The sequence below is a fragment of the Gambusia affinis genome, linkage group LG07 (assembly GCF_019740435.1).
Source record: "Gambusia affinis linkage group LG07, SWU_Gaff_1.0, whole genome shotgun sequence".
In the NCBI taxonomy this organism is placed as follows: domain Eukaryota; kingdom Metazoa; phylum Chordata; class Actinopteri; order Cyprinodontiformes; family Poeciliidae; genus Gambusia; species Gambusia affinis.
Window position 1 is genome coordinate 12,676,193 of NC_057874.1, and position 25,940 is coordinate 12,702,132.

At 38.3% G+C, this 25,940-nt stretch overlaps 1 protein-coding gene across 1 annotated transcript; it reads right to left on the reverse strand.

Moving 5' to 3' along the window:
• Positions 1 to 2,079: 2,079 nt before the first annotated feature.
• LOC122834467 (fidgetin-like protein 2) lies at positions 2,080 to 17,361 on the reverse strand. Its single transcript, XM_044122938.1, has 3 exons — positions 17,191 to 17,361; positions 14,788 to 14,997; positions 2,080 to 6,307 (listed from the first exon to the last, which is right to left on the reverse strand). Exons 2-3 carry the CDS (start codon positions 14,810 to 14,812, stop codon positions 5,148 to 5,150), a joined length of 1,185 nt encoding a protein of 394 aa, XP_043978873.1. The 5' UTR covers positions 14,813 to 14,997; positions 17,191 to 17,361; the 3' UTR covers positions 2,080 to 5,147.
• Positions 17,362 to 25,940: the final 8,579 nt, after the last annotated feature.

Consider the following 25,940-nt stretch of genomic DNA (forward strand, 5'->3'; position numbering starts at 1 on the left):
TCTTACAGCTCTCTAACGCCCTCTAGTGAACCACAAGGAATTAAGTCACTAAAAACACCTACATGCATTACTGTGACAAAGAATTTTAATATTTGACAGCAATAACTTGAGTAAATGGAAATGCTGTTTTTAAATGACAAAGTAACTTATTGAGAGGAAACGCCCTGTTTTAAAAGTAATTTCTCCTTAAACCTAATAACCGATTCTTTCATCCTTGCAGGCATCAACTGCAGTCAAATTTTTGTCAAAAATTGCGATGAGTCTCTTATATAACGTTTAGCTTCATTCTTTTTTGCAGAATGGTTTTGATTCATTCTTCTCCTGGATCTTTCTGGGTAGTTTTTGGATCACTGCACTTGCGCTTAAAGTCACAAACTTATGGCAGGTTTTCTCCTGAAGGATTTTATGTTCAGCATCTGAATCCTGAAGCAACAAATCAATAGATGCTACCGACTCCATGTTTGACGTTCTCTTCTGAAAAGAAGAAACAGGACGCATATGAAAATTCAACATTTATTTTGAGTCTTGGGATCAGTATGATTTCTTGTTAAAGACTCTGCTTGGATCTAAACCATTCTTATGTGCATAGCTCTGACTAATCAATATCCGTCTTAGGAGGCTGTGAGTTTAGGTTTCAAGTTGTGTCATACTCTCTCCAATTTTGGATTAAAGACTATGACACAATTCTTTCATCCTGAACTTAGGATATGTTCAGAATTTTGGTTTATTTGACGTATTTCTGCTTTAAATTTCTCCACAGCTTCATCCCTGACCTGTTCTTTTTGGACAACAGTGTTTTTTTGCCTTAGACATCTTCGATGGACCATGTTTTTATCCGGTTGCTGTTTTATTGTTGACTTTGAGGCAAGAAGGATTGACGATGATTTTGATGTTGTTTTGGGTCCTTTTCTGGGATAAGTCATCAATGTGCTCTTTTGTTTGGTCAGTCACTCATTGAAAGGTTCACCTCTGTTATTTTCTCCATTCGTAGATAATGTCTTTCACTGCGGATCACTGGAGTCACATAGTTTCTATTTATGTAGAATTAGGGGAACAATTTACTCCTTCACATGGAGCCATTTGGAAGCTTTCTTTTTACTTTGGTTTCTCTCCTTGAACTCCAAGTAGTAATGACTGCATTATATATAGTTAATCTAATGTCAACTTCCTCATGCCAAACTACTCTTGAACCAAAGTCACCAGTGTCTCACTGGGACTAAGGAGAAAAAGAATGGTACTGCTGCTCTGTGGCCCAAAGTCCTCTTTTCAGATGAAAGCAAAGTTTGGATGTAATTTGGAAATCAAGATCCCAGAGTCTGGAGGAATAGTGGAGAGTAAGACATTTTACATGAATTACTGCTTCAATACTTCAATGTACTGAAGCAGTGATTTATCAAAGGTAAGCCCAGTCAGGAATTGAGACTATAAACATGAACATACTTTTCATACAATATCTTTTTTCATTTGATCTTATATGCTATTCTAAGTTATAGAGACCCTGAATTATGGTCTTTAATCATCTGTAAGATGTAAATATCGAAAGTACTGGAATAAAGGCTTGAAATATTTACCCCCATGTGAATCTATATAATATGTAAGTTTTACTTTCTGAATTGTATACAATCCAGCTTACAAAACCGTGACATCTTCTTCTGCCCTTTCCAAAATTGCTGAAGGGCAACGTAAGTTAAACATCTAACTTTGAAGAAAGAGAATCTTTCTCTTGTGACTATGGAAAATATAAATTATTTTGGTAGTCCTAACTGACAGACAGATGGGAGAAAGGGTTTGGAATATTTTTACACTGTGCATGTCAATATTGGAGTTCCACCGTGTGAGTTGTAGAAGAAAATAACAGATGAATTGAAAAATTAGTAAATTTTTCAGAAGTATTGGTGTTATTTAAACTGACAATTACAGCAGCTATTTAAATTGTTAGCTATCAAGTTGTATTAGTTAAATAAAAATCAAGGAAGAGAAACACTAAAAAAAATCCTTTCATATCACAAAATAAGTTGCATCAATGAACCAAACCCCTTTTTGTTTTCAAAGAAAAAAAACCAAACAAAGAAAGTCAAGCATGATTTGTTTTTGTGTATTTTCATCTGATAGAACATGACAGTAGTGAGGTAGACTTAAACAGGTCAACAGCAAAAAACATTGCTCTTTATGCTGGCATCTAAAAATGACTTGAAATAAATATCGCCATGTACAATGTCTTAAAAATGAGGTAGAAACAGTTTTGGAGAATGTAGAAGAAATGATGATGAGTGAATTAAAAAGATAACACAGAAACTCAGATTTGACTCCACATCCTTCTCTACATCAGAGAAACAAAAAAAATTGAAATAATTGCTGCTGTGTGTATTCTACTATAAAACATGCAGTTTGTGTGGCACTGAAGACCATATAGTCCTTTCAGTTAAGCGCTTGAAATTTATAAAAGTCTAGTCAAGTTGCTTTCATCCATTCTTAATATTTGTATTTTTTTCTTTAAAAAAGTACAGAACTTTGTTTAAAGAGGATTTGTTTGCGACATTTTAACACAAGTTTGTTTTTGTTTTTTAAAAAGGGCAAGTTTCTACACTTACATTTATTCTGATGTCTGAGTTTTTAAGGAGACAGCAAAGTCTCATCCCACTCTTGCAAGATAATATCACCAAATAACTTCTAGAGCAACATCTTATCAATTATTTTATGGATTTTGATTCAAATTTGAAAAAAAGTTACAGTGAACTGCTGACTTTTAATTAAGACATTTAGTAACCATTCCAACATGATGTAGATGTTGATATATGGAAATGTTTCTTTTTTTGTTTTTTTTTTGTTTTTTACTAGGAGTGCTTTGTTTTGACAGCTGGTCTTCAAAACCTTTTCCCTAACACTAACTACACTAACACTTAGCATAGCATAAATTTTTCCACCAAAACCTACAGGAGAATTACAGCTATACACAAAGAAAATATGTCTTATATATCTAAAAACATCACTGATGTACATTATGGCATGTATTGTCCTTAAAAAAAATATCTGAATTACATTCAACATTTCGGGCCTTGGTAAGAAAACTTCAAGTTTCCCAGAGCAATAAAACGGATGGGATTGTGTTTGCCTATGTGTGCAATTGTGTGAGCATGCTGACATTTTATATTATTGAAGGCATGAACGTTTGTGGTTTCCCTGAAGTTTTTAGCCATGGCTCTGTTTTCTTTCACCATCTTGCTCCATAAAGCTCACTACCAACACCCTAAGGTTATAACATACATTCTTACTTTTATCATTCTGAGGTAACAATATTCTTCCTGAGTTTTTCAATAACATGTCTATAAATCATCCTTCTAATAGGGTTAAGTAATGAGATTGCATATTAAAAAGAGTAAATCAAAGCAGATAAGCAGGCAATTCTTCATAAAGACTATAATGTTGAGCAGAAAGTGTTTGAGGCCCTGGAACCTGCATGAAGAGCATCCAAACAAGAAGCAACCTTTAGTGGATGCTAAACTGGAGGCTAGTAATGTTTTCTTAAGCTATCCACAAATGTGCCTGGTAACTACACCATTAGAAGACAACCTACAGATATTTGTGTCATGACTAGCAATTTTTGAATGCTAAATACATTCGAATGAAAATAAAATCTAAAATCATTGGTAGTAGAATTAAGCTTAAACAGTGACTTCATGTATATTGCTTAAGGTTTTTTTATACAGTGCTATGAAAAAGTATTTCCCCTTGAATAGTTCAAATATTAGTCAAACACAACTTGGTTCAGAATAATGATTTTATGAAGATTTCATTTATTATAGCAAGTTGTCCAAATCAACCTGGGCCTAAATGTAAAAAAATAAATGTATCCCTTTCTGCTAACCTATTAATTAAGTGTAATTATCCACTACTACTGGTTCAATTTCCCCAGACACAACCAGACCTGTACACTCAAGAAATCAGTTGAAAAGAATCTGTCTGAGGAGATGATTTGTCAGTCAAAAAGCTACACACCATTCTCCCCAATCTAAAGAAATTCAGGAACATCTGGGAAACAAAAGGCTTTATGACTCCAGGGACACACAATGTGTCATCAACAACAATAGAGTTGACATTGAAAAGTAGCCCACCTTCCAGGGAGTTGCTAACCTACCAAAACTACTCCAAAGTGCATCAACAATGCCTCTAGGTGGTCAAATCAGAACCCAAAACAGCATCTAAAGGAATCCAGACTTTGATCTTATTGAAATGCTGTGGCATTACCTTAAACAAAGTCTAGAAGATCTAAAGCACTACAATGAAACTGAATTAACACAAACCTAAGAAGAGTGGACCAAAATTATATATATATATGTATATATAACCTCAAAGCAAATTCTTAATAGTTCTTGTTATTTTCGTTGTTTGCACAAAAAGGTGATGGGGGATTAGTTTTTCAGGAAGGATCAGGTTGGTTTGTTTTTTTCCTCTAATGAATGAAATCAACATTTTGAAATTTTTACTGTGCTATTTAGAGTTTAATTGACCTGAAACACTATTGATAAAATTAAAACTTGAAGAAATCTGTAACAAATATTTTATCACAGCACTGTATGTTTATTTAAGCTGTTCAGCATTGACTGTTGTTGAGCAGAAAAGATAGGTTTCCACGATAGGAAATAAATGCAAAAGGAAGAGGAGAGAGAACTATGATATTAATCTCCCAAGGCCCAATGACACACCAAGGCCTACAGTCAGATTTATCAGTGATTATGCTAAAGTAGAACGGCAATCTCAACATTTTAGTTATTGCTTGCTTTCCTTTTTGGTCATTTTGTGGTGCTAAAGAGCATTTTTGCAGTCAAAGGCCTTTTTACATAAATAATGGCCACAAATTAGTACACCAACTTCTTAAACAACACCAAGTAGCCAAAACGAAATAGATAAGATCCTGAGAGAAAGAGACACTCTGATATTTAGACTGTCTATGTAGAGAATAGTCCAACCTAACACTTGTGAATCTTTGGAAAAATATGAGGAAAGACAAATGATGGACATCCACAAGAAATAGAAGTCTTGTGCCCTCTTGTGTTTGCCAGAGAGATTACACCTTTTGCAGAACAAGTCAGTGTTGTTCCAGAACCCCTCAGTCTTTAGGTACTCCTCTCTGATGTTGATTGGGATCATCAGTGGCCACCAGTGGTGTCCTCAGCTCGTGTGTGAGACGCAGGTATCTTCACAGACATTGTTTGCTGCTGAGAAAAGCTGTGCTCCCCTGTTACGCTTTCCCTTGCAAGGCCTGACGGTGGGCTATAGTTCCCTGCTCTGTTGTATGGAGGTGTAATCAGGGGCTTTCCAGATTTGTAGGCCTGCTGGTCATTGGCAGGACGGCTAACATCATAGCCATTGGCCCGGCTATTACCGTTACCTTTGCTGTGACTGTTTCCTGGACCGTTGCCATACTTTTTGTAGCGTGATCCCTCTGCTTCTACCTCTTCCTGTACTTCATCTGTCATCTCAAAGGCCTTGCGTTTAAGACCTCCATCAATGCTCCCTCCAAGGTTGTGGCATGGGTAACTGTAACTACCTCCGACCACGGTAGGCCGAGGGGCTAAAGGTGTGGGAGCGCTAATTCCTGAGGGAAGATAGGAGGCACTGGGGTGGCTGTATCCAGAAGAAAGGCTGGTTTGGGGGTAGCAACCCGGTGGGTAGTTGTAGACCGGAGTGCTGGTGCTGTAGCTTGGCACTAGAGTAGGAGTTGGCTGCAAAGTGTGCAGAGGGGCAGGTGGAAGTGCTGCACCAGGCTGAGGGCAGTATCCGGGCGACAGATAGGTGCTGTTGTAGGCAGGAGGGTATTCCTGAGATGATGGGGCACTGCAGGACGTAGTGCCACCATAACCTGGTTCCGTGACCAAGTTACTACTCACTAATGTTACACTTCCTGTGGCCGGGATTCCTACAGAGGCAGATCCCACCTTGGAGCCAGTTAGTGCCTCAAGTCCGGGGTAGCAATCCATGCCTTGGCTCAGAGCCCAGGGCTCGGTTTCAGTTTTTAGGAAACTTCCAGACTCAGAGTAGGCGCCTGTAGCAGGGCGTTCATATGACAACTCCAGACCTGAGTACTTCTCCGCATATCGCTTGAGCAGCGAAGAAGCCGTAAGAGCAGATATGTCGTCACTCGCCCAAGGATACCCAGCAGGGGCATATGTGCGCCGGGCAGCAGTACTGTAGGGGTCTTGTTTGTGGGCAGACTGTGGGGAGGTGGTGGATGTTACATCTAGGTGCTGCTCAGGCCACTGAGATAAAGGGGCGCCGTGCTCCGGAGACCAGTGCATCTTCAATAGACCTGAAAGAAACAAGAAAGAATGAGTCAACTCACAAAAATGCAGAGAGAATGAGAGAATCAAATGATTCTCTGCTTGATTAGTCGTGATTAATACGTTAGCAATCGCAGATTACAGTAGCAACAACACTCGGTATGTTATGTCATAAAAAAGACATAACACCTGTCATGAACATGAGTAAGTCTTCGTGAATATTTATGACTGTTGTCATAAAGTGTCATTTGGTAAATCATGACACTTTTAATACAATGTTGACATTATTTAAAATGTCTTTGTTATGACAACTTGACATTAACCAAGAAATCATGATATGACAAAAATTTGTTAGAAAAGTATTACTGATTAAACTTTAACTGTAATAACATAAAGCTACAGAATTTTTAAAGTCCTCATCTACTGTACATTCTCTAGGACATTAAATAAACACTATTATTTAATATGAGCAATCAGTTCATGTTTGTATCAACATCTTAAAGCTTTACAAATACTGAAGACCTGAGTATCAGAGGCAGAGCTCTGTTTGTTGCATCTGTAAAACTGCAGAAAAGGATAAATTGATCACAAGATGACAATACAGACCATCCAACCCTTCAGTGGTCATTTCAAACCGTCTTCATAATCACCATAAAAACAAAGCATTTACACAATCTTGTTCCCATGCTCTTATACTCAGATTCATCCAGGCAAGGGACAACAACCCTACCCCGTATGAGAAAGTGCCAACATAGCCCCCAGCCTGGTCTCCACAGCGATAAGCCTTGATCAGCCTGCATGCTACCCTCTGAATCTGCTCCTCTCACATTGGAGCCATTGTTGTCTCTCTGTGAGTCTCACAGTCCACAAAGCCACCCCCACCAAGCGTGTGATCTAATTCGGCCCAAACCTCAGGGGTCTGCTGGACAGAGGGAAAGTGGGTGGGGTCCCTGAGGAGAAAAGTCTAAGTATTTTGTTCCTTCATGTTACATGGAGGCTAAACTAGAACTCATATATAGATGACTGCTTTAGTTATGATTGATTAGGCAACAGAATAAACAAATCTAAATCTCATGTGACATGAGCAGTTATACATCCACATGTAGACTGGGTAATCCACTGGTTTAGAGGCTGAGGGCTGGTCTTTCTGAACTGGAGTTTGGCTGACATTCCAGGCATTGCAGAGCATTATTAAACTACCCCAATCTCAGGCCTAGGCCAGAGGGGTTTTTCTGCAACAGCACTGGACAGAGGAGGAAGTTACCAGAAGATTTTGATCTGATTTGGAGAACATTTCCTTTTTATGGATTTTATAACCAAAAATGAGTTTTGAGTTTCTTTCTTTTTCTGAGCCTTATGCTTACTTAAAGATGGAACTTTTTACAGTGAATAATAAAAGTGTTGCAGGGTGCTGCTCTGCAGCTGACTGGCAGGGTCCACTGCAGAACCAACGTGTCCAGGGTGTACCCCGCCTCTCGCCATTGACCGCTGGAGATAAACACCAGCATGCCTTGTGACCCCACAAAGGGTGTTGGATAATGAATAGATCCATGACTTTTAACATTAATGACATGAATAGCAATGTCAATCACGTTTCAATACTATAATCTTTTGCAGATTGAAGCGCATCCAAGAGATTTATATGATTTTTACACCAAAAAAGGTATCAAAAACATGAGTTTTTAGATATATTAATAGAGCAAAAGTGATGAAAGTTCTTGATTGATTTTATAGACAAGAACCTGCTGAATGCCAACTAACACTGAGCAAATATTAATGTGGGTTTATGTCTATATTTGAGTTTTTATTTAAAATTATATGCCTGTGTTGTCATATTTTTTTTTAAATAAACCTTCATTCAACCAGAAGAAAGATCTGTTGACATGAATATCTCTTTCAGAAGGGTAACCGGGCCAAGAAAAGCAGAAGAACATGTTATAATGAATAAGGCAAATGGAGAACAATAACAAAACAAACTTTAAAAATATATAATATGGAAACAATTTGACAAAAAACATACAGGAGTTATAAATTTGCATCAAAATTAAAGTAATGGATGCAGTTCTTGTTTTTAAAATACGTTAAAACGTTTTGTTGGAAAAAAAAATAGGCTACAACTCCATATCTCCCAAATTAATATGTTATCTATGTTGATGTAGGAGTGTAAATATCTAATCACCACAGTATAATACAGCTCACTAAGAATAATAATAACAGTGAGGCAAGTTTTCTCCAAGTGCTTACAAGAAGTTGTTCATAAACTAAATTCTGCTTAAATGCTCTGAAAAATGATAAATCACTGCAGATTTTTAAGTTTATATCTACACTTTAAAAAAAAATCAAAAACGTCTCTAATTTGCGGTTAAACACCAGCAGTTATAGTTACCAGAAGTTTACCGTAAATTAAAGAGGTTTTTTTTTTCTTACAGTGTACATGTGCAACTCAGATTTTACTGCTTACTCTTAAAGTGTAATGTATTTCAAAGAAGAAGCTAAATAACGTAGGATACTGATATTGTTGAAATAAACAAGAAGCCTCTGTTTTTGGATCTGAAGTCAGGTTCTGCAGATGTACTTACTGAACCTGCAGTACTGGACAGAGTGGTTTAATGCAGATTAATAAATCAGTTTGAAAAGCTTGGACCAATCCCATTCAGCTTGCAGAAGAGCACAAGCTTGACCTGGCTATTTCCATTGTTTTTGGAAGGTGAAGATTTAATACTTTTGTCTGTCATGGAAATGTGAGATTTTGGAAATCTCACTGGTAAGGAAAGGACATTCTCTGAAAAAAACACACATGCAGTCTACTGTTTTGGTACTCATTGCTAATAAAAGGTGCTGATGACAGTTTAAATGTCACCTCCATCATAATACTGTCTTTGTTTGAATTAGTATTAATACAAACATGTTCTACAGTGACTGCTTTCTCACTCCAGGTATCCCATTGCCTCTGATACTAATATAAATAATTATCCACCTCTCAAGGCAGGACAGCTTATTTTGAAGGCTGTTCCAGTATTTTCTCATACGTGTTAAAAGGAAATCAGAATTGACAAAAATCAATATCTGCTGGTCAAACCTCTACAAAAACCATAGATCAGAAATTGTTCACAAATCTCAGATCTCAAATCAGATAAATCATTCTTAGCTAAAAACCTTTGTATGATTCTTTCAACCTTTAACTTAGCTTAGTCTACTTCAGCTGTGCTTGAATACCCAAAACATGCATCGTCTAACAACAGAATTCGGTTTGATACATGGAGGATTTTTAGATTTCACATTTTTTCTGCTCATAATAATTAGTGAAGGTAAGGCAGAGACCAGACTACTTGAGAATAGTGCACTAGACTTAAGACTTTTGGCATCCAGGTTTTGGTAGGAAGAGAGAGAGAAATGAGAAAAACCATAAATCAAGCAAACAAAAATGATTGAGTTTGTTTTAATTTATCATACAATTAATTGATTTATTGCATATTGTGGCAGACCTAGCCATGACAACAGAAATATTGTAAATCTAACTGTTTTTAATAGCAGACAAAGATAACCCGAGTTAAAAAAAATATCCAAAACAATCTGACTGTAGTGTGGAGATAATGCATAACATTATCTTGCTGCATGACGTGCATGTTTCAAAATTTCTGATAGAAAGCAGAATTCATGGCTCAATTAATTATAAGCCGTCCAGATTCTGAAGCAGCAAAGCACCTCAGATCATCACACCTCCATCATCTTTAGATGTCGGCACAACGTTCTTTTCCTGAAATGCTTTGGTAGTTTTACACAAAACGTATGAGAATGCATGCCTTTCAAAAAGCGAATTTCATGTTGCTGGTCTACAGAATATTTCTCCAAAGGTCCTGCAGATAATCAAGATGTTTTGAAAAATGTGAGATAGGTCTATTTTATCAGTAAGCCTCGTGGGGCCTGCAGTGCTTGGGATGTTGTTCAGGAGGAACCTTTGCTGCTCTCTTAAAGTTATTGCAGTAAACCAAATTCCTCTAAGGTTCATTACTGTTCCATGTTTTCTTCATTTGTGGATAATGACTCTCACTGTGGTTCACTGATGTCCCAAATGCTTAGAAATTGCTTCGTAAACCTTTTCAGTCTTATAGATGTCTATGATTTTCTTTTGCATCCATCTGTTCTTCAAATTACTTCAATCGGGGCCTGGTGTTTTCTCCCGTCCTGCCACATGGTAGCAGACAGATATATTTAAGCTATTTGTTGATTCTAAAGCTTTGGCAGTAATCAGGGGTGGAAAGTGTAATTGAACCCAGATTAAGCCTTTCATAATAAATAAAATCATAACTTGAAATCTGACTTTTGTATTTACTCAGGTTATCTCTGTCTGATATTAATAAATTTGTTTAGCGACAGAATCATCAAAGTGTGACAAAAAAGCAGAAAGAGTGGAAATCTCTGGCAAATATCTTTTCACAGAACTGCATTATGAGGAAATGGATTTCCAAACATTCAGTCCAAACATCCACATTGTCACCATTCTTACTTACATTTGTGGATGCTTTATTCTCTCCATGATTTTATCTTTCAAGGACACAAGCATATACAAGTTATTCTTGATCTCTGGCTTTGAGTGGACTCCAGTTTGAACGGCGATCCACTGCATGGTCAGTATGAGTAATTAGGGGTTAATAAGATGGAAGTAAATGTGGGGGAAGGGCTTTGCTGTGATGGGATTTGGGGGTTGTGGAGCATCAGAGATGGCTCCTGGACTGGACGAGTAAAAAAAAAAAAAAAAAAAAGTCATTCCTCTGTAGCTGAAGGGTCTCTGTTAGCGCTTTTTCTCCACTCACAATAAACAAAGAGATCCCCTGAAGATGGACAGACACTTGGAAATACACACACACCGACCCGCACGCACACACACCCACGCACACACACACACACACACACACACACACACACACACAGAAATGCCCCAACAGCAAAGTGAACTCCCACATTGTGGTTCGTCCTGCAGCGTTGGGCTTCGGATGGCCAGCAAGCAGAGGGACTCCTGATCAACCATTGGATGATTCAGGTTGCAGGCATGCCAGGAATCCAACCTGAGACGCAGATATTTTTTCCATACACTCAGCAGACTTGGCGAATTTCCAAAATTTGTGAAAAGGGCAGTGGAAATGCTAACAATCCTGGCGACATTTCAGCTGTTGGGGTTTTGTGATTGGACCTGATTTACACCCTGTCAATAGATTTACAGGACACACATAGGTGGAGTTATCCTAGTTTTCATACCATGACTGGCTGTGCTTTCATACCCAGAACCAGGTAGTGAAAAAAATCTACCCCAAAAATCTTCTTTCAGCCAGCTGACTGTCAGTGTACAGCCATGGCCAGGGGAGGGGGATCACTAATGTATAAAACTGGAAAACACCAGTAATTGAGGAACTTTCTCTGGCATATCAAAAGGAAAAGCTGTAATTCAAATCTCAGTTTGAAGCATGAAGTCTTTAAAACTTTGCTATAGCTTCAAACAAGAAATCGGCTCAAGTCTACATTAGAAATATATAATAATTACTGAGGCTAAAGCCAGTGGACTCACCGCCAAGCTTGTCTGTGTCCTTGCTTACACGGTAAATGAGGGCTACTTTGTTATGTATGCAGTGACCACTGGCTAAAACACAATGTCAAAGTGAAGGAGACTGGACCCTCCCGCTCTCCTAACTTCCCTTTACTCTATTTTCCTGGTGTTCAAAGTGTAACCAGGCTACAGTGCAAACTCTGCACCACACCAGGTTCGGTTTTATCCAATTTGATTATCCAAAGACAAATAAAAATCTGCTTAAAATATGTTTGCTTCATTTATATTGAAGCATAGTAAAGATGTGACTCTGTCCCAATCTGTGTGGTCACTTTTTTACCCTCCCCCACTCCTTTAGCTCCACACATGTGGCAGAGGCTGGACTGTGCCCCCCCCACCCCTCCTCTCTGCTCATTGTGTCCACTCATATATCAACCGTGCAGCTGACCAGTCTCTCCTCACGTCTTCCCCATCTGTCTTTCCCTTTGCTTGTTCCTCAGTCGCCGCAGCTCCCATCTTTACCTAAACTCCTAATGAGGAATCTACGGTGGTCTGCGGCTTTCTTGACAAGCTGTCATGATTACTGTTAGAGGGGTAATGCATTTGTAGAGGCCGACATTTATGTGGCCCACCATTCAAAGCTAATGAGAGGCTGTTGACACCGGGTTACTAACGATGTGGCTTTCATTCACAGGACTGCTTCACCCCGGTAACAACCGACTTAAAAAGCCCTAAAATGTCTCATCATTCTCTCTTCGCGTCACACTATCATCATTATGTACAGAGCCCCCTTAATGAGGTGTGGGACGATGGTGATTACATGTTTACTTGTTTGTTTTTGCAGACTGATCCATGATGGGTCAGTGTGGCAGATTTTATTGGGGGGAAAAAAAAGCGAATGAACACTATCTTAGGAATGCATTTAGTTAAGACGGAGGAGAACTAACACAATGCTGTGAGTCACTTTGAGGAAGGAATGTGACAAATGCATGTTACCAAAAACTCCTATCTACTCAGACAACTCCCTCATTCTCTGTTGAAGCTACAGGACATTTTTCTGACTGATTCACAATGCAAAGATATGGAAAGCAAGTCCCTCTGCTTTATTATAATCAGGTTAGTGTTGTAATCCTGTTAAAGCCTGGCCTGATCAATAACCCAATCAGTCAATATGAGGATATGAAAAAAGCCTGGACTCTTAAAACTGGGGGGGGTGAAAAACATGCCTTTTTTTCACTAACCAAATTCTGGACCTGTTTTGGGTTGGGTGATGGCTCTCAGCCAGCAAACTGGGTTGGGTTTTAGAAAACAACAATTTGCTTCAAGTGACAAATGTCACTAATAAGCAAGTTTAAAAAAGAAACATATATATTTTTACTTTTAGTTCATTTGTGCCATAAAAATCATCAGTTTAACCCTTTAACACACTTACATGCACGACACCAGTGTCCTCAAGATAGTCGAGGGGTTTTAAGAAGAAATGAAGGCAACATACTCTTAATGTCTGAATTATGTGCATCTGTGTTACACAACATTGCTTATTTGTATCGACTTTATAATGTTTTCTTTGGTCAAAACACCAATTTGAAAAATTAGCTAGCATTAGCTTGTGCTAGCTATAAGTAGTGTGGCTGCACTCAGTGCCAATAGCTCATTTGCACATGCGCTAAAAAAACTTTTCCGGATAATTGCTATAATGTAGATCTACAAAGACCAACAATTATTTTTTATATCAATTAAAACATTATTTACTACAAAATAACCAATTTTCCTAGACAGCTATTGTGTCTTTAATGAATAATAATTATAATTGTGAAAGTTGTGTATTAGACTCATTGGACCGTAACGTATTTACGATGTCAATGCGCCCTCTGGTGGAACCAGAATACACACATCTGAGATTAACTAAATGTGTCATCCAGCTGTGCAAGACTATGTCCCACAAATACAAATTTATTTCTTCATCCTTCCTCACATTTGATTATTGCACTCAGGCACATATATTACTTAATATATATATATATTTTTAAATAGCATTCATAGCAGTCTAGCGAAATGCGATTTAACTGTTGTTTTTTTTTTTCATTCCCTTTAAATTATACACAGTTTTTATGATTGCAATGAAGTACAAAAAAGTAAAAAAGAAATAAAAATACTGTCTCAGAAGTATTTTTAGCACATGCGCAAATGAGCTACCGGTACGTGTTTCTGGGATAAGTCGTGCAGCCAAACGTAGAACTCTGATATTGGCTTACGTAAAAGTAAAACCCGGTTTGTGGTGTCATTAATTCAACACATTGACATTAATGATATTTAACAGCATCATTTCCTTTTATTTTATGGATGTAACAATACATCAGTCTCACGCGAGTAGAAGAAAATAGATTTTGGCCTTATATCTGGGAAAACTGGATCCTTGTTTTTTTGTTTTGTTTCCGTTCCAGGTTTGACTAGCTCACACTCTGTGATATTTATTCTTACCTATTTCTGAGTTGGTTCTTCACCTAAAAATTATTTAACAAGTTTAAAACCTGGAGTTTACCGATTAAACAGGGAACACTTGCTTTATTCATAGAACTGCACAGTTAACATAAATGATGCTTTCTTTGAACAAAAAAGCACCAGATGCACAAGTTGCTTTACTGAAAAACATGTTTTGGAGTCTAATAGGTGTTTAAACTGTCCACCATTCACATAGAGAGGCCGGAAAAACAGCAACTGAACACTTTTTGTGAAATTCCTCAAAACGAAGCCTGGAGACTCAGCTGTTAAAACCATTAGCATTTCTACTTTCTCAACATGACTTCTCAAAGACGCCCCCTCCTCTCATCTCCCTACACTCACCCTCCCTGCTTCCCTCTAACCAAACCACAGGAGACGGACAAAAGATGAGCCACAAGCAGAATGAGTACAGAAAAACAGACTGAAGGTGAGGATCTGCACACACCAAACACTGCCAGGACTTACTGTATGGGGTGGCAGGACTGAGCATTCTGCAGCCCTGGCCCCAGGTGAAGAGGAGAGGACAAGGTCCACTTGTCCTTATTGAGGACCCAGCTGCATGCTGATGGGGCCTAAGTCGATCCTGCTGTACACTGTGTGGCTGCTGTCTCTGCAAGTGGCCAGCCTCAAGTACAGCTCCATGGTACACCTCACACTTCAACACCAACGTACCACCTGAAGAGGGAAACGGCCACAAGGCTATTTATGCAGGAGTACTTTTGTGTAAAGAGTGAAACAGAAATGTTCAGAATGCAAAGCAACGCTAAAAGACATAACCTATATTCAGGAGTTTCATTTGGCTTCAGGTCAATTCACCCTTTGCCAAATTGTACACCTTTTTATCGTTACAAGTTCCCATTTTTCCCCTTCCTACATCTGTTTCATAGCCATAAAGTAACCATTCATGTACGTAAACAACTGTGTGTTTCTTTAATATACACTTTATATTATGGAGATAGTCAATCATAATGTAGAAACCTCAATAACAACTACCATTTCAGTGGTGTTTTTTATTTTATCTGAAAGCTTTTCACCCAATTTTGACTTATTTAGGTTCAGATGCAGATTAAACTTGTGAAATATTCCAGCCTAACAAACTGAAACATCTCTGGAGCAGAACGCCAGCTGTTATAAGAAATGTTGCTGCAACTTTTATTAGCATTCCTGGTCCCACTCACTTGCATCAAAAGGTTACATCTCCTTCTTCGCATTTAGTCAAGATCAACAGAGGTTTATTATTAGCTCATTATTTGAGTCGGCTGTGTTGAAGCAGAGACGCAAAAAGTTGCAGGAACCCAGAAACTTTTAGTTTGACATCTGTATTTTAAGGAACCTCTTTCTGGTAAATGTTATTGGAGTAAAAAATACTACTGTAGACTATGATTAGGATAAATTAATTTAGTTTAGATTTATCCAAAGCAGGCCTGAAACATAATGGGTACAAATTGACTGATGCTTGGTTGGTAGAAAACATTTTGAACCAAACCTGCAAGAAAGCAAATCATACAGGCCATTTTATTCTGCTGTGCTTCCATGAAACAGTTTAATAAACATGAGTTTTATTCTCTATGCCAATACTGGCAAGTGTAGTGTGACTTTTAATGTGCAATAATGGGATCCTGCACCTATGCAATAACAACAGTGAGGTTTTTTTAATCATCTTTTCTTGTGTTTATGTGAAAAATATAAAAGGATGAAAGTTATCCAAAGGCTAGAACCTGATTATGTAATGTAAATGTGAATTATTTTATGCTTCTCCTATGATAAAAAAGGAAATAATATTAAACATAGGACTGATAAAAAAATTGTCAGACAAAAACTAATCTTAGCCCCAATAAGGATTTTTAAAAGGTTAATAGTCTATAGTTTCCTGTTTTCAAGTACCTACATACCAATAATCAGTTCATTTAATATATATATATAAAATAAAATAATATATGATATCATTTTTATTTTCAACAGCTTCTGATTTTCACTTAAATATGTCATTCAGAAATCACTTAGCAGTTTGTCCAGAACTAAGAAACAGACATTAAAACAGACAATATGAAGAAATCTAAATAAATAAATGAATGTATGCAACTTTCCTAAGCTTATCCTTTCCTGTCTTAAACGCGCACGTAAAAAATAATTTGCACATAAAACTGTCTGGCCATTTGCTGGTGTCCAGCAAACTTACAAGGGTGACTATTGCCCACCTCTGGCCCCCCATTGGTGGCGCCACTGAAGCCACATAAGAATGTTTTTCGACCTTTAAATTCCAGACCATTTGGAGATATTACGTCGTTTGACATAAAAACATACCAGTGCTTCAATGTATTCCTTTAATGACACATTAAGCACTTTTAATGCGGTCAAGTTTTGGAAAGTGGAGGGAAAAAAATAACATGTATAAACCGACCAGATACCATTTGCTGGGATTGTCATGCGCGTATATTTTCCTTCTTAACCTTATTTTCACTTTACTGTGTTAAAGTTTGGCAACCTGACAGAAAACAGGCTTTACTGTGCAAAGAAAAAAAATCGCTCTTTCAAACCCAAAAACTCGGACCCATATCACTGCAAGCAGAACTTTGCACTTTTCCTTTGAAGAGGACTTTCTCCTGCCTGACACCGATTTTCTATTTCTGTAAAGAAAGTCAAGCCCGAGCGAAAACAGACCGACTGAACTGACGTGTTATAATGACGACTAGAAAGAAAATGACGGGCAATGGGTGCAAAAAGACAAACTAAAAAAGTGTGAAAAAATTTAATAAATGACGAGAACGGCAGAGGATGGACAGAAATGCGCAAGAAGCTGAGGTAATATTTGCATCTTTTAGGGGAATAAAAACAACTTTCTCAACAAGTGAGGAAATGCTTACAGACCTGACCATCCCTGGAAGTGCTCGGTTAGTGCTCCGGTGCGGAAAGTAATCCAATATTCTTCAAAATACAGCAGGGGGGAGTCGATGTAAACGGGATTGTAGTTGAGTGTTCAGGAGGGGGGATCACGCTCTCGCTCTCTCTCTTTCTCTCTCTCTCTCTCTTTCGCTCCCTCACTTGTGGGACCCTATCCTTTTCTCTCCCACTCTCCCTCCCCCATCTGACTCCCACCTCCGTCCCTCCCTCCTGGTGACAACAGAGCCTCACACATACACACACACACGCACACGCACGCATCCCCTCCCCCAACCATACACCCACCTCCACCCCTTCTGTCTTTTGTTCAAACTATTCTAGCAGGAAGGGAAAGAGAGAGAGGAGAGGGAAAAGTGACCAATCATGCAGTGTTAGAGAAGAGCATAATGATCCCTGCTGTGTGGGCATGTATACATGCACAAATATAATAAATATATATATAAATATATATATCAGTGTGTGCAGAGGTGCATTGGAGTGTCATCCCACTTGGGAGATTGGAAGCCCTCAGTTTGATGAATGGGCGTGCTGGGACACATGCGAGGGCAGATTTTTTTGAATTTTCTCCTTCAGTGATCACATGAGAAGTTCAGTTATTGCCAATGACTTCTATTGATCCGGTGCATTGATCTGAGTGTTGTTGGGAGGGAGGGCTTGAAGCAACCGTGTCAATATTACCTAATTCCTGTTGTGACCCATCCCCCTCAATGCACTGCACACACATACGCACGCATACACATGCAGCACTCATCAGGCTGCAAACATGCAGTGAAATCAGCTCAGATATTTGACTCAGTGGAGTCACTTTTTCACCTGTAATTTATTTTAATAATCCAAACATTTCCACACAGTTAAAAAAAATTTTCTTTCTTTCTGCGATGTTAATTACACACTTTCAGGTAGTTGTGCACACAGAAGCACAGCTGTGACTCTGCATTTAGAGTTATGTTATAGGCTGCTCATGTTACCATGCAGAAACACTCATGGCGCTGCAGGATGCTACGCTTCAGCGTCAGATAGGGTTACACACACACATGAACATGTTGGACAAATGTGAGCCACGTTTTAAAGATTAGTTGCTAATAGCAAAAATAATATAATTAATGATACCCTTTAAATGTTTTACATTTTGTTTATTTTTACGTCCAATATTTCATTAGGATTTCATTTGATAGACTAATATAGAGTACAATGTAATAGGGAGACAAATTAATGGTTTAAAGTTTTGGGGTTCTAGATGTGCTGTCCTCCACTAAAAAAAATGTGTGGCATTTTTATTTAGCCTCCCTTTACAACCAGGTACAGCTGTAAGTTTTTACGGTTTATCTCTTCCAGCTTTGCTCATCCAATGACTGAACGGATACCATCTCGTAAAATATATTTTCAAGTCTGGCCACAACTTCTCTGTTAAATCTGAACTGTGTTGTTGCAGCATTTGAATATGCTCTGGAATAAACCGTTTCATTGTAGCTCTGGCTGTATGGTTAGGTTGCTGTTCTACTGGCAGATAAAACTTTCTCCCAGTATCAAGTCTTTTGCAGCAATTAATAGATTGTCTATGTTTGACTGTTGCTCTACCAACTTTGACCAGTTTTTGTGTTCCTACTGAAGAAAAGCATCCCCACACCATAATACTGTTACCACCATGTTTCACTGATGGTTTATTCAGGCTGACATGCACTTTTGTGCTGCATGTAGACAAAATCTTACTTCTTTCATATCTTTGCTGAGTCGCTTTCATGGCTTGTGGCAAATCTATGTCTTATTTTGAGCTACAGCTTTATGGACCAAACACTGCATCATGAGATGCTTATTGTTTTACCACCTGCTCATCTTTAAAACTTCTCCACAACTTCCTCTCTGACCTTTCTGTTGGGTTGGTTGAGCTTCATGATCCAGTTTAGTCACTTTAAAAACAGTGTATAATTTTCCTGCAGTTTCAGAGTTATGTTCTACTTTCTGTTGTTGTATCACAGAAAATCTCAATAAAACACACAAGGTTGCAGGAGTAAAAAAAAAAAAAATCTGACTGAACTGTGAGTTAAAATGTTGCCGGTAGTGGAGAGGTTTGTTATAAGACCTTTCATAGGTGACTCAGAAGAGTAATGGCTAGTGCAGCGCTCAGCCCTTTCAGCCTTACATGCTTTGCTGACAGACCCTGAAAAAAAAAGCCACTCTGTTATTCTGCAGACAAGAAAACAATACATCTGAACAATCCCAAATGTGCTGCAGAAGCTGTTCCTTTCATCACAGGTAAGGTGGGCGGCTTGATACATTCTCACTGCCTGAGTCGAAACTACCAGAGGTGTTCTGTCTCTTTACCTCTGAAAACACCGCTCCATATTACAATAAAAATGCCTAAGTGGGTCAAAGGAGAAAGAGGAAGGACAGAGGCCAGAGTGAGCAGGTCCAAACATAAAGGCGTGGCTACCAGCAGCAGGTTGGAGGTGAAGTTTACTGACAGATTTCCCTTATAGCTCCCTCACTGTACAGCAATGCAAACATATAGGAAGACGTAAACACTCATCCATGTTAGACATTGTGGAAATTGGAAATGGTAACGCTAACCCTGCGCGTCTTTGGGCCTGTGGGGGGGAAAGGTCACATGATATCACGCATGAGAAGCTCAGCTGTTAGCCATTCTAATTCTGTCTCAAGCAGCTGAGCACTGACCCACTGCTCCACTGAACTGTCCCTGTAATGATACTGGTGCAGGCATGTGTGTGTGTGTGTGTGTGCGTGTGTGTGGATGATGGCGTGAACATGTATGGGGTTGGAGCAACTGCTGTTAAAAATAAATTAAACACAGGTAACACTTATGTGTAACCAGCTTTGCTTTGTTGCTATTGAGGATCAAATCAGTGATGAATTGTTAAATAAACATTGATCAATGTTAAACAATAAATGCAATGATGGAAAATATTTAGATATAGATTAGATATTTAGGTGAAAGGTGAGTGAAATAATAAAAAGTGGAAGGACAACAACAGGGATTTTTTTGCTAGTAAGCAGTTCCTTATCCTATGCATATCGTTAATTAACTTATGATTGTGTATTTTATAGAAACCCGGAAATACTGGTTCAATAATATGGTTTAACAGTAGCAACTTGTTAACATTTGTTACATTAGTACCTATTTTATCTCCGTTAATCACACCACAACAGATTTGGCTTTTTGGTAAAGATGTTTGCAGATGAGTAACTAAGATGGCTGCCCTGAAGTGACTCAGTAATGTTCAGGAAGATTTGTGTTGCACTTTATAGAGATCACAGGAAACACACTACATCCAGTTACCCTTTCACACACACATTCACACTGATGGTGGCAAGCTATGTTGTAGCCACACCTGCCCTGGAGCAGACTGACAGTACAGCTGCCTTTCAATCGGCAAGGCGAGTGAAGTGGGCAGTCTTCCCTAAGGAGAAGATAAAAATAATATGCCATGCCACGTGTTTTTGTGTTATTGGTTGGATCTCTGCTTTAAAATGACGTGCTGACATCATGTCAGTGATCATATGGTTAGCTTAGAGAAAAGTTGCAATGAGGGGCAGGAGAGCTGATATCTCTCTGTCTGCCATGGATATGTGTCCTGTTAATATTTCTACTCAAATAAACTAATAATTAGCAGGAAATTCAAGAAAAGAGGTTGTTCTGCCGTCAGCTGGCCATTTATAGTCTAGTCAGTGCCTGGCCAGTCTCCGACAGAAAATTCAGTCAGAAATGGCAATACCACCAGACTGATGTTGTGCTTTCCATTCATTATGAGGCTAAACATTTGGATAGGAACAGCCTATCTCCAGCTAACGTTTCAGGTGAGAGGCGGGGTTCACCCCTGCGAAAATATTGCAGAAACAGACAGGACAAACAACCACACACACCTAGGAGAATTTAGAGAGACCAATTTACCTAACAGACATGTTTTTGGACTGTGGGAGGAAACCAGAGTACCTGGTTAGAACCCATGCATGCACAGGGAGAACATGCATGTTTCTCAAGAAACATCGGAAACATGTTTTTTGGACATGTTGTCTTGGAATCAAACCCTTCTTGGGTTCGATTCCAAGGCAACAGCAAGGCAACAGCTCTACCAACTGTGCCACTGTGCAATTGGTAGTTTCAAATTAATTCAAAATTATGCTCTGCAAGAAGTATCAAAACTGAACTTCAGAGGACTAAATTGAACTTTCTGATCATTTGGGACAGCTGGAAAAAAGGCTCCTCTACAAAATAAAAGTTGAATCCAACTATAAGTTCTGCGCCATGCAGATGGTTAAGCTTCAGTAATTCACTAATTTAGATGAAAAGGAAAATCATTTATAAAGAACTGGATCAAATCGTTCTCCCTGAGTGATCTGGTAACAAGCAATGTTTTTTTTCCCATCAGAGCAGAGAAATCAAAATATAGAAATTTAGTGATAATGGCCAGTAAACTCCTCCGACCTTAATGGCATTGAATTAATTTACTGTGTTGTGCTTCTCAATAAAAGTCTTAAAATGTTTCCTATTGAAGTTCAGTTAAGAGGGATGGATTTATTTTTTTGAAAAAGCAAAAATCTAGAAACACTGACACAGTAAAGTTTGTTATAATCAAACCTTCCTTTAGCCATTGCTGCACAAACTCCACTAAAAAGAGGTGAGTAGCAATGTTTCAGAGACATTTGTAATCCATTGTTCATATAGAAACAATGTGATCTGTTATGTACAACTGTAAACAGGATTTAGCTCCTTATGAGATATCAGCTGTCAATAAATCTCACTTTCATTCCTCACTGGTTAATTTGTAACTGAGAATGTTGTGCTGTACATAAGAGTCAAATATGTAGCTACAAACCAGACTTCATTCCTACCAGTCTGAGCATGTTCAGGGATAATGTGAAGGGTCAGTTATGAGGCAGAGAGAGAGAGAGAGCAACAAACTCAGAGAAAGAGCAAAACAGGAACAGGAAATATTTCGGAAAAGAACAGGATATGTGTGCATTGTTGGTATTGTCTCTCATAGGAGACCCTTTCAGTGCTTTGCAAGTTCTGGTATTTGAGGGTTGGTCTGTGTTTCTGTATAACCACGAGCCTTAAAGACAGAAATATAAACCATCATCTGGACGCTGCTTTGTAAGCCGAAGATTTGATCAGATTTTAGTAAAACACATCAGCAGTGACAATGATGTTAATAAAACTGATCAGAAATATCAAGACACGTGAGAGGTAATAGTACATATCCAAAGTGCCACTCCTTTGCAAGGATAAGAGAAGAAAAATGTATACATTCTTTCAATATTTTACAACATGCGTAATAGTTTTTCTAAAGTGAGTGACACAAATTATCAAACCTTTTTATGATATTCTAATCTTTTCAGATGGACCTGTTTTGTGCTCAGTCTGCAGCTTCATGTTTGTTGTGACAGAACTTGCTTCCAAAGGTTTGGTCAGGTGAATTTGAAAATACGTCTTCGTTTATTCTTAACATGCTTTTTGTAAGTGTTCATTGCAGATCACTGCACAATTTCATTTCCTTCAAGTTCATTTTGTTACATAATTTGCTTTTAGCACCATTACAATCCAAATTCTAGATAACTTTCCATCTGTAAGTAATGCAAAAATAATCTCAAAGAACTCCCATGCAGCTCAGATAGCTTGTTTGAAAATGTTTCTCTGTTTAGTGACCTAAAGCTCTAGCAGACCAGAACACTGAGACTCCAGGCAGATACTCAGATAGTTTCAGTTAGAGTTTCAGGTCTACATATTTCTACAAGTTTTGTCTTGCAAAACAGACAAATGAACTCACCATTTTGAGGTGAGAATCAAAGAGATGCCTAATAACCCTGTCAAATGCTCTTTCTCTAACCCAGCCCTCCATTTACAAATATTTTTTCACTGAGCGTCCAGTTCAGTTTTAGAAAAGATTTTAAATCACAGGAAGGTTGTTATGAGAAATCTTTCCTACTTCTAGATTAGGAAACCAAGAGCAACAGCATCCTCACCTCATAATCAATGTCCAGACGGCATTTGAGGGGGAATGTAGCCTTGCCATTGCTTTCCTGTGCAATTCCACTTGATTTCAATCTTGCTTCAGTGCTTTGTCTGGGCTTTCTCCCTTTGACTTGGATTCCTGCGGTAGAACTTCAACAGGTCCAATCATTGAACAGAAGGAGAAGTTGTGAATGAAGACATCAATTTTCTGTTTTAATTGTAATCTGCCTGTAATGGCAGCAGTGAAAGTGAAAGAAAAAAAAAAACTCAATAGCGTTCACTACTCTAGGAAGTCAAGTTTATTTGTATAGCACAATTGAACAAGGTAGTAAAAACCCATCACAATCACTAATTGTGAAACAAGCAATAAACATCACAGTTCGTTAAGTGCCACCATCAGAATCATCACATCACAACACAAAAACAGTCACCAATTTAAGAAGCAATAGTTTCTCTGAGAGTCCAGAAATTCTGCAAAGCGTAGAACAAAAGGCTGTTTTTACTAGAGAAAATCCAAACTTCTTAAAAATAGGACACATAAAAGGCATGAAAACATTTTGATTGTCATTGGCACATTAAATAAGTCAGTGATATAACCCTAAACCTGTACATAACCATGAGAATGTTTTTAAAACAAAATGTAATATTGTACTTTTATACAAATACAAAATACATGGAAACAAAACAGAATAAATATCCATCTATCCCTTTTCTCCCGCTTTTGTAGGGTTATGTATGGCAGGCCGATTTAGCATAAAATTTGATTAAGTCTTTATTTCCAGAGAAAAAGTACGGTACTCCATGTCATTTAAAGATACAAAAATAAAATGTCATCAAGTGAAAAATACAAACCATCGCAAATCAGACAAGTAATAGTAGAAATTCAAACAGAATTTCTGTTCAGACAGAAACAGAACAGAAAAGGAACAGAAATTCTGTTCTATTTGAACCCCAGCGGAGCTTAAATTCAATTTCTATATTTAGATATCTAAAAATTTAATTTGGACTTGACATAATTACGTTCAAGATATCTCGAATTGTAATTACAAATGTGTAATCCTTCACCAGACAACTTTGATGATATTATTTGAAAGGAATTTGGAAAGAAATTTTGAACCATCAAAATGCCATTGATAATGTCTTGAATTTTTCTTCTTGTCAAAATACAAATTATCTTAAATTATTAATCAGAATAGTCTAAATGTATTCGTGGCTAGTCAATTTAGACATTTAGAACGTAATTACAAGTGGTTCAACGAAACCATTTTTTATATGACAACGGCTTGCCATAGAAGGCACGGAAGTTCCACGCGAACGCACCGGCGCTCCGTTACATCACAACTTGTTTGTCATAACGCGTCACAAAGAGGAGTGTTCGAGGAAGGTTGGAAAAAGTGAATTAATTATGCACTGAAACAAGCTGCGGGGCGATGGGATTTATTATTCCAGAAACTGGTTAATATTTGAATTTATTTCATTAATTTGCCCCTTTGAGTTCATTCTCAGTTCCCGAAAGTATGGGAAACACGTGTTGCAAGAAGATATGCAAATGTCCCTGGATGGGTCAAAACGTGATTCTTAATGGTCGATACTGTTCATACCGCGTTATTAGGATAATTGGCCGGGGCGTTTATGGGAAAGTTGTTAAGTGCAAGAATCTAAACACAAAAGAGACAGTGGCAATTAAGATGATAAGAAAGGACCTCAAACATGCTGGTAGGCATGAAATTTTAAATATGTTTTCGCTCAGAATGCTTGACTCAGACAGATGCAACTTGATCAAGATGACCGATCATTTTGTGCACAAGGAACAACAGTGTCTGGCTTTTGAAATACTGGATACAGATCTTTTTGAATTTATGAAACGCAGACATTTTAAACCATTGTCTGTGTCAGCAATCCGACTGATAGCACAACAAATGCTTGTAGCCCTGCAAGCGCTGAAAAGCATTGCCATGGTTCACACCGACATCAAACCAGACAACATAATGTTTGTCAATCATAAGTTAATTCCCTTCAAGATGAAACTCATTGATTTTGGCATGGCTAAACATGTATCAGAATTACGGACCGGAACATGGGTTCAGCCCAACTGCTACAGGGCCTTTGAGGTTTTGTTGGGCCTGCCACTGTCTGTGAGTATAGACATGTGGAGTCTCGGTTGCACTCTGGCCTTCTGTTACCTGGGAAGGCTCCTGTTTCCTTCATTTTCTCAATATGAAAACATGAAGATGTACATGGGGTTGTGTGGACAGCCGGAAAATTATTTGCTGAATAAAGGTTTGTTTACCTCAAACTTTTTCAACTTGGTCCAGAAAACCCCTGAAGAAATCTGGGAGCTCAAAAATGCAGAAGAATATATATCGACATCAAAGGATATGGCAAAACATCAAAAATGGTCATCCACAGTGGTAGAAAGCTTTTACGACTTGGAGGAAGCAGTTCCAATTTGTAAGGACTCATATGAACGGAAAGATGTCAAAGCCTTTATAAAGCTCCTCAAGCGGATGATAGTTTTAGATCCAGAGAAGCGAATCAGCCCCTCTGAAGCTCACAGACAGGATTTCATAACTATGAAACATCTTGTGGGATGCTCAGGCAAATATGTGACAAATGCACGAAAAATGGTAAGAAAGTGTCAGCTCCAGCCGATCCCAGAAGAGCTCAATTGAAACACCATCGTAGTCGGTTTTAACTCACCCCAAAGAAAAACCAGGACCCTCCAGAAGTAACATAACATTCTCCTTAT

What these genes read in the sequence shown, in the direction of transcription:
- LOC122834467 (XM_044122938.1), bottom strand. Translation starts at nt 14,812, where the DNA reads ATGCTCAGTCCTGCCACCCCATACA. An exon ending in CAGTCCTGCCACCCCATACA is followed by an intron (nt 6,308 to 14,787) that starts GTAAGTCCTGGC and finishes TGTTTCTTTCAG; the next exon opens with GTCTATTGAAGATGCACTGG.